The 10,066-nt window shown below is 44.3% G+C and overlaps 1 protein-coding gene across 1 annotated transcript; it reads right to left on the bottom strand.

The window, feature by feature from the left end:
• Positions 1–1,228: 1,228 nt before the first annotated feature.
• Positions 1,229–4,086, bottom strand: LOC149427761 (uncharacterized). The gene has a single exon (XM_089667694.1). The coding sequence runs from the start codon at positions 3,875–3,877 to the stop codon at positions 1,646–1,648; it is 2,232 nt and encodes a 743-aa protein (XP_089523820.1). The 5' UTR covers positions 3,878–4,086; the 3' UTR covers positions 1,229–1,645.
• Positions 4,087–10,066: the final 5,980 nt, after the last annotated feature.

The raw sequence follows: 10,066 nt of genomic DNA, 5'->3' as shown, positions 1-10,066 counted from the left end.
ACAAAATCATGAGTCCCTCCCCTCATGCCAGGGTACTAGGTGTAATCCTAGACTCCCATCTGTCTTTTCAGTCCCAAATCCACTGTCCAAATCTTGCAGACTTCACCTCCACAACAGTTCCAAGATATGGCCGTTCCTAACCTCGGAAACCACTAAGCAACTTATTCACTCCCTTGTTATATTTTGCCTTGACTATTGTAACTCCCTCCTCATTGGCAGACCACATTGCAGGCTATCCCCTCTTCAGTCTATCATGAATGCTGCTGCCAGACTCATCCACCTTACTAACCATTCTGTATCAGCCACCCCTCGCTGCCAATCCCTCCACTGGCCTTCACTCAGTGTCCTCCACCCCTCTCTGTCAATCCCCCCACTGGCCTCCATTCAGTGTCCTCCACCCCTCTCTGCCAATCCCTCCACTGGCTTCCCATTGCCCAACAGATAAAATTCAAAACATTAACAATAACATATAAAGTCATTTATAACTCCGCCTCAAATTACATCACCAATATTGTCTCCAAATATCACCCAAACCGTACTCTCCACTCCTCGCATGACCTCCTGCTCTCTAGCTCCCTTGTCTCCTCCCATGCTCATCTCCAGGACTTCTCCAGAGCTTCCCCCATCCTCTGGAATGCTCTACCCCAATTTATCAGACTATCGCCTACTCTGCTCACTTTTAGGCGATCTCTGAAAACCTCTCTCTTTAGGGAAGCCTATTCTGCCCTCAGCTAATAATGGAATCTTCTACTCTTCCAACCAGTCCATCCCCCACAGTTACTACCTTTTGTACCACTAGCCCCTCCCTCCTAGATTGTAAGCTCCAAGGAGCAGGGCCCTCCTATCCCTCTTGTATTTAACTTTATTGTTGCTGTATTGTCTCCCGTTATATTGCAAAGCGCTGAGCAAACTGTTGGCGCTATATAAATCCTGTATAATAATAATAATGAGAGGAGATGAAATGTGGAAAGAAGGCATTGATAATGGGAGAGGAGATGGAACATGTATTGGGAGGAGTGGACAAGGTGGGCTTAGCTGGAGACCTCAAGGCTGGCTGATCATGTATCAATAGTCAGAAGAACCTGGAATGGACTCTCCCACTGAGGCTTCAGAGACTTGGTAAGATGACAATAGACTCCATCCTAGTCTCTGGTACTGAGGCAGTGCTGGTCATGTATTACCTCAGGATCCAGAAATGAAGAAAATGCTTGGAAACACAACTCAGTTGGTGAATCATGAAAATGCATTGCATGTTCATTCAAAGCTCCATAAAAAAGATAAAGATGAGAATCATGAGGGAAGCTGTTCAGTTATTGATGCTTATCTTAAAAAAAATGTCAAAAGATAAAATATTCAAATCCCTTGTAGTTGTGTATTGATGGACATAAGCACTAAACTCAGTTCATCCAATCATTACATTCCAGTTTGCTCAGATTTTAGTTTGTTTCTTTTAAGGTAACATTTTATCTTCTCCCTTCTTCTCTAACTTGTGGGATGACATTGGGGATGTGGAACTAGCTTGTGACACCTGAAAGTTCTTTAATATCTCTTTTCTTCCAGAATTTAATCTATGCTGAAATTTGTGAATCCTCCGGTGATAGATTAGACCGGCATTAACTGTAAAAGTTTTGTCACATTGAGAGCATTAAAATGACTTCTCTCCAGTGTGAATCCTCTGGTGTGTGATAAGATCTGACTTCCGTGTAAAAGCTTTATCACATTCAGAACACTGATATGGCTTCTCTCCAGTGTGAACAATCTGGTGTGTGATAAGATGTGAATTCTGAGTAAAAGCTTTATCACATTCAGAACACTGATATGACTTCTCTCCAGTGTGAATCATCTGGTGTGTGATAAGATTTGACTTCTGTGTAAAAGCTTTATCACATTCAGAACACGGATATGACTTCTCTCCAGTGTGACTCCTCTGGTGTGTGATAAGATTTGACTTCTGTGTAAAAGCTTTATCACATTCAGAACACTGATAGGACTTCTCTCCAGTGTGAATCCTCTGGTGTGTGATAAGATCTGACTTCTCTGTAAAAGCTTTATCACATTCAGAACACTGATATGACTTCTCTCCAGTGTGAATCCTCTGGTGTGTGATAAGATCTGACTTCACTGTAAAAGCTTTATCACATTCAGAACACTGATATGACTTCTCTCCAGTGTGAATCCTCTGGTGTGTGATAAGATTTGACTTCTGTGTAAAAGCTTTATCACATTCAGAACACTGATAGGACTTCTCTCCAGTGTGAATCCTCTGGTGTCTGATAAGATCTGACTTCTGTGTAAAAGCTTTATCACATTCAGAACACTGATATGACTTCTCTCCAGTGTGAATCCTCTGGTGTCTGATAAAATATGACTTCACTGTAAAAGCTTTATCACATTCAGAACACTGATATATCTCTCCAGTGTGAATCCTCTGGTGTGTGATAAGATCTGACTTCCGTGTAAAAGATTTATCACATTCAGAACACTGATATATCTCTCCAGTGTGAACACTCTGGTGTGTGATAAGACTTGACTTCACTGTAAAAGCTTTATCACATTCAGAACACTGATATATCTCTCCAGTGTGAATCCTCTGGTGTTTGATAAGACTTGACTTCACTGTAAAAGCTTTATCACATTCAGAACACTGATATGGCTTCTCTCCAGTGTGAATCCTCTGGTGTATGATAAGATCTGACTTCTGTGTAAAAGCTTTATCACATTCAGAACACTGATTTGGCTTCTCTCCAGTGTGAATCCTCTGGTGTCTGATAAGATTTGACTTCAATGTAAAAGCTTTATCACATTCAGAACACTGATATGGCGTCTCTCCAGTGTGAACAATCTGGTGTTTGAGAAGATTTGACTTCTGAGTAAAAGCTTTATCACATTCAGAACACTGATATGACTTCTCTCCAGTGTGAATCCTCTGGTGTGTGATAAGACTTGACTTATGTGTAAAAGCTTTATCACATTCAGAACACTGATATGGCTTCTCTCCAGTGTGAAAAATCTCGTGTGTGATAAGATGTGACTTTTGAGTAAAAGCTTTATCACATTCAGAACACTGATATGACTTCTCTCCAGTGTGAATCCTCTGGTGTCTGATAAGATGTGACTTCCGTGTAAAAGCTTTATCACATTCAGAACACTGATATGGCTTCTCTCCAGTGTGAACAATCTTGTGTGTGATAAGATGTGACTTTTGAGTAAAAGCTTTATCACATTCAGAACACTGATATGACTTCTCTCCAGTGTGAATCCTCTGGTGTGTGATAAGATGTGACTTCTGTGTAAAAGCTTTATCACATTCAGAACACTGATATGACTTCTCTCCAGTGTGAACAATCTGGTGTGTGATAAGATGTGACTTCTGTGTAAAAGCTTTATCGCATTCAGAACACTGATATGACTTCTCTCCAGTGTGAACAATCTGGTGTGTGATAAGATGTGACTTCCGTGTAAAAGCTTTATCACATCCAGAACACTGATATGACTTCTCTCCAGTGTGAATCCTCAGGTGTGAGATAAGATTTGACTTCACTGTAAAAGCTTTATCACATTCAGAACACTGATATGACTTCTCTCCAGTGTGAATCCTCTTGTGTGTGATAAGATGTGACTTCTGTGTAAAAGCTTTATCACATTCAGAACACTGATATGACTTCTCTCCAGTGTGAATCCTCTGGTGTCTGATAAGATGTGACTTCTGTGTAAAAGCTTTATCACATTCAGAACACTGATATGGCTTCTCTCCAGTATTAACTCTTTGGTGTACTGTAAGCTCGCTCTTGTGTGTAAAAGGTTTGTCACAGTCAGAATAATTATATGACTTCCCTCCATTGTGAACCTTTTGATGTGTGATATATTTTCTCTCCATTGTAAAATCTCCAAACAAGAAGTAGTTTGAAATGACTCCTCTTATGTATACTTGGGTTGGACTTTTCTCCCGCTGGATCAATGTGGAAGAGGATCCAAACCATGACTTTTAGAACACAGATATGACTTGTATCCCGTGTGAATCCTCCAGTGAACTGCAGTAAAGACTTTCAGTCAATTAAGACAAACATATGTCTTGTTTTCCATGTGACTCAGCTGTATTCATGAAGATCAACATGACCGAAAACTTGGTTCATCCATCCACCTGTAGAGAAAGAAAAAAAGATAGAATTCTATATAAAGGGCTACATAAAGTTGCTTTCTATTTTTAATGTTCATTACTAAATATATCTTATGAATAGAAAGAATATGTACAGCATTATCTACAGTATTTTTTTTCATCAAATAGATTTTATTAAGAATGTTTATAAGTGTGCACAGTATTCCCAACATTCAGCCCAGACAATGGAGTCATACATTCTCACGTATAGGCAGTTGTGGCACTGTTACAGATCATACAGAACAATAACTTGCTTTGTCTATGGTGTCACTTTTACCTTTTATAAACAAATGAACAGAGAAAAGAAGAAACAACCTAGAACAATTCAGCTGTACACGGCAAGTAACTCCCCCCCCCCCCATACATAGATAGCTGACACCAATCAATGAGGCCCGTGTCTACAGGATCATACCCCAAGTATGGGTCTCCAATGTAGTCACCATTCAGTAGGATACAACTGGCCGTTCTCCTTTTATGGGGCTATAAGAGATAAGATTTTAAAAGCCTATGAAGAACTAACTAGGAGTGAGCAAGGAGTATCCAGCCAGTTCTGCCAGACATACATCTCCTGGGGGAATTACAATGTTGATACGTTAGTTTTTCACATGTTAATGTGGAGATCACCTGCTCAATTCACTGTTGTCTGCTGGGAGTTTGAGATGATAGCCAAGATTGGGATATTTTTTGTGGTCAAGAAGCCTCACTATTGCTCTATGACTTGTAATAGGAGGAGGTGTAAATAATTCCTCCTCTATCGAGACCAAGAGGCACACCCGAGGAATATTGAACACCAACATTACAATAATGGTCCTATCGTTCCACTTTTTGAATAATTTTGGACATCTCCAAAACATGTATCAAATCCCCGACATCACCGCTACAATTGGGGTCATAAGGGGAAATCCCTCCTGTCCTAGCTGAACAATTGAGCTGGAGTCCTGAAAGATCTATGCAAAAGAAATGACTGAGTTTCTGTGAAGAGGACAGAGAGATGAGAGGTATGGAGGTCACAATCACCTCCCACCACTCTCTCTTATCTTCTCTGTTTCCCATTTCTTTCTATAAGTCTTCGGTAAGAGTCAAAAGACTGGAATAAATAGATGAGAGATCATGCCTTTCCCACTGGTGCCATCTGAAGCCCATTAACAAGTGTGAGAGTGATGTGAAATCTGTATCTGATGGAAGTAGCAATCGATGGATGGGATCTAATGTGTCTACTAAGTCCCACCTGGTAAGATGTTGAAGTTGGGCAGCTATAAAATAAAGTCTAACATTTGGTATTGCTAGGCCTCCTTGGTCTTCACCATACTGTAGAGTAGTGAGTGTGATTCTAGCTGACGGCTTCTAAATGAGTTCCCCAAACTGGGAGTCTATACTGGAGAACCACTTACGAGGTGTCCACATGGGAGAATTGTGGAGTATATAGAGGAATTGTGGGGTCCATATCTTCTCTTGTTCATAGATTTTATTGGAAAGAGATAATAGTTTTACAAGGAGCTGATAACAATGTGATTGCAGGACTCACCAACAGTAAGTCAGAAGGGGTACAACCCTTAGAGGTAACATACAGGTTGTAATTTGTACAGTACAAATAATATCTTCATACATTAAAGTGGAGTTCCAGTGAAAATAAAAAAAAATAAAAGTCATCAGCTGCAAAAACAGTAGCTGCTGACTTTTAAAAGACAGATCTTACCTGTCCCTCGATCTCGTGGTGTCCTCTCCGCAGCCCGTTTCACTGGCCGCCCTGTGTTTCCAGTGCCGGCATCTTCAGTGTGGGCACCCAGCTGTGACAGCTTGCGGCTTCACATCCGGGTGCCCACTGAGCATGTGCGAGTATCTCTGTGCTTTGTGAATGGTCCTGTAATCTTCTAGGACCTTTCATGTGTCCCAGAAGACTACAGGGAGGGAGGGGGGAGGACAACTTCCGCGTCTGATCACCTAGATGATTGCAGCAGAAGTGGGAGCGGGTACCTGTCAATTTCGATTATCCTCCCAAAAGGTGCCAGTGGGGTCCTTAATCACTTGCCTACCAGGCACTTATACCCCCTTCCTTACCAGGCCAATTTTCAGCTTTCAGCATTGTAGCAGTTTAAATGACAATTGCGCGTTCATGCAACATTGCACTCATATGAAATTTTTATAATTTTTTTGACACAAATGGAGCTTTCTTTTGGTGGTATTTACTCCCCGCTGAGTGTTTTATTTTTTGCGCTATAAATAAAAAAAGAGTAAAAAAAACTTGAAAAAAAAAGTTTCTTTGTTTCTATTATAAAAGTTTGCAAACAGGTAATTTTTCTCCTTCACTGATGTGCGTTGATGAGGCTGCACTGATAGGCGGCACTGATGGGCACTGATAGGCAGCACTGATGGGCGGCACTAATGAGACGGCACTGATAGGTGACACTGATGAGCTGGCACTGATAGTAGGCACTGATAGGCAGCACTGCTGGCACTGACTGGCAGAACTGCTGGGCACTGACTGGAAGCACTGCTGGGTGTCACTGGTGGGCTCTTACTGGCAGCACTGCTGGGCACTGACTGAGACACTGCTGGGCAAAGGTGCGTGGCACTGCTGGGCACTTGTGGGCAGAACTGGTGGGTGGCGCTGTTGGGCACCGATCCTCCGGGCACTGATCATCAGTGTCCTGATGATTGGTGCCAATCCCTCCTCTGACAACTGTCCGCAGTACGTTCCTCATGCTCTGACAGCGTGAGGAAAGTGCAGTCAAGAACCGGCAATTACATTTCCCGGTGACCAGTGTCAAAGGACACAGCAATCACAGAGATCGCCAGGGGCATGCAGGAGAGCGCGTTCTGGGAGGACATCATATGACGGCCTCCCAGAACTGGCCGGCTGCAGTGCAGCTGTCATTTGGCTACCTGCGGTCATCAACTAGTTAAAGCAGGACTTCCCCTTTTGGGTGGAGCTCTGCTTTAACTTCAGCAAGAGATAACAGTGCTATAGTATCAAGGGAGGAGTGAATGTAGGGACTGAAACATGTTATATACTCTATAACATCATTTCTGGTACTCTCACAGTGGGAGTATAGATTTAGTACTTCAACCTGTATGCAGATATCAGTGGCAGACGAGTGGGTGACCTGTCCGCCTCACTGAAAATTCAAACTGATAGTGTAGGTTCCCCCAATTGGGAAAACCCCATAAGGGATAAAGAGCTAATGAGAGGAAAGGTGAAAAGGAAGAGAGCAATGGAGAGATAAGAGCAAGAGTAGTGAAGAAAGGGGTACAGATAAGGGGGGAGGAGAGGAGGTCCCCAGGGGGGAAGGTGTGTGCCTGTATAGAGTAGCAACTGAGTAGTGGGTTACCTAATGGACTCAGGACTACAAAGAGAGTAAGGTTTCATCAGAGTTTGAGGGTAGGAAATGGTCAACCCATGGTTGCCATAGTTGTTCATTTTTATGCACTCTGTCTAATAGGACGGCTTCTACTTTGACATGTATCGTGGCTCGAGTGACACTATTCTTAGTTTCAGTGGTATTGAGGTGGGGGGATTTCCAGGCCTTCGCTATGGTTTGCTAAGCCGTGGTGGTGACCTACAGGAGTAGTTTGAATTGCCAGTGTGTCACTTCTTGGGCCTTATGCAAGTAAAGGAATGGACGCTGGTCAACCGACCCCAGTCCAGTGTTGAGGAATGGCCTCAGCTGCCATTCTAGCCACGCCCTCTGATGCCTTTCACCCCGCCCACTAGGGCTTGGTCACACTGCATCCATCCCTTTACTTGTATTGGCTGACACTGGAATCGCTCTGACTCATGCTCCCCTCTTCTCACTTGCCGGTGGGGTGATCCCTTTCCTTCCATCCATAGCTTGGAGACACATCATAAGGTATACTTCTTGGGGCTTGTTATTAAATGAGGCAGTGGCCGGATGGATATATATACTGTAACTTCTTCATAAAGAACTGTAGGCATATGGAATATTTTGCACCAATACGTTTCAACTGGGCAGGTCCACCAAATGTGGATACCTGCCTCAGAGCAGCCACATAAACAAGTCAGGGATTAGGGATGAATTCAGCGATCCGGGCAGGGACCAGGTACCAGTGCATGAGAGTGCTGTGGTTAGTCTCCATAGCAACTATATTTTGGGAGGAGGATTTTGCAGCAGACCATATGTCTGCCCAATCGTTTTCAAATGAAGATTTAAATCCCATTCCCACTTGGATGTATATGGTATGAAGTGTAAGGTGGTGGAGCTGGTAACTGTGCATATAAGGTGGAAATCAAAAGTCTGGCATGGGGGTCACATTTACATATGTGTCCAAACCTAGCCATGTCTAGGACAGAGGTGTTCATGTGTAAGTGGGAGCAATACAAGTGTTTGATCTGAAGATATCTAAACATTTCAGAGGTAGAGATTTTGTTGGAGTCACATAGGGTTTGGAAGGGTATAAAGGAGTCTGGTGTTGAACTAGACTAGCTCTAGGACAAGCATGAAAAGAAGATGGAGGCATCCATGCCGGATAAAAGCCTGGATTGAGGAGGTATGCCATGAGTGGGTTATGGGGTGACTGTAAGGTGTATCAGAACTTTAGACTGTCCCAGATAGATGGGTAGTGTTTAGTAATTGGGTGTTGGAGTGAGCGACGGTCTCTTGGGTGTAGCCATAGTAAATTTGCAACTGATGAGGGGATACAATCTACTGATTCTATAGTGACCCATAGGAGGGGGTCACTTTTACTGCATGATATTTAGGGAGTTGAGCAAGATGTGCAACTTGGAAACATTTAGCAAAGTTAGGAAGCCCCATACCACTCTAAGTTTCGGTAAGATACGGATGGACTGGGGTAGATGCAGTTTAACAGTGCCCCATACATAAGTGGTGGCATGACACTGTAATATGCAGAGGAAACAGGAAGGTATATTGTGACGGAGGGTAGGCAGGACAGAACACGCAAGGTGGATGGCAAACACACAAAGCTTTATTAATACAAATGGCAGTCACTCAATGGGGGATTGAAAGGGGGTGGCAGTGCCCAGTATGGGAAATAACAAGGAGAGGACCCAAAATAATTGTAGTCCAGCCCCAGGGGCAAAGTTAAAATCTCTACAGCAGTTTGTAATCCAAACAGGGAGGTGGAGAGGGAGTACAAGAACAGTTCAGGGAAAACAGGGGAGCATTCACTCACAGATCCGACAGGGGTGCCCGGGTCCACAGGGGAGCAAGGCAGTATGACATCAAGTACTTGCCCTGAAACCAGAGTATGCGTGGCATAGTCCATGGTAATAATCCCCCCGAGTCCTAGATGCCTGCAGAAGGCAGCTGGTGTAGTTCTCCCCCTATCCTTGGGGCTTGCAGAGTGGCAGCTGGTGGAGGTCTCCCCCTTCTCTGAGGCTTGCGGTGGGCAGCTGGCATGGTTCTCCCCCTTAGCTTTGGGGTGTGCAGAGTGGCAGCTCCCCTTATCCGTTGGGGGGGTGTATGCAGAGTGGCCACAAGAGTCCCATCTCATCTGGGATCCCTCGGTGGCTTGGCAGTGAAATGGATGACCGGGAAGAGCCTGTCATCGGTCTCTTAAACCGATGCAGGACGCTTCTTGGTCGTCCTGGCAATGGCGGGCGGGCCGTGGGCAGTGAGCCTCGTTGCTCGGCAAAGAGGCACGCCCCCCTGGACACGGAGCGCAGCCTTTGTCCGGTGGCATCCGGAAGAGCGGGAACTCCCTGTGCATGCAGTGCAGATGTCGGGACCGTGCGGCATCATTCTGACACCGCGGTCCAGAACCTCTCCGCAGACAGGTGTGAACCTCACTATCTTTTCCCCTAATGCCTCGCAGGATGGGGAGAAGATAGTGGCGGAGGTGAGAGGAGCCACACCTCTTGTCCTGCGTGGTTCGGCTTCAAAAAGCCGCGGCAGGACGAGAGGCAGCAAGGGGGGAAGGTCATCCTGACAG

This window comes from Staurois parvus, unplaced genomic scaffold (genome assembly GCF_062004578.1).
Source record: "Staurois parvus isolate SC_StPar_1 unplaced genomic scaffold, SC_StPar_1.0 ptg003512l, whole genome shotgun sequence".
Lineage (NCBI taxonomy): Eukaryota > Metazoa > Chordata > Amphibia > Anura > Ranidae > Staurois > Staurois parvus.
Note: the sequence above shows the minus strand (reverse complement) of the source record. Positions and strands in the feature narration are given on the sequence as shown.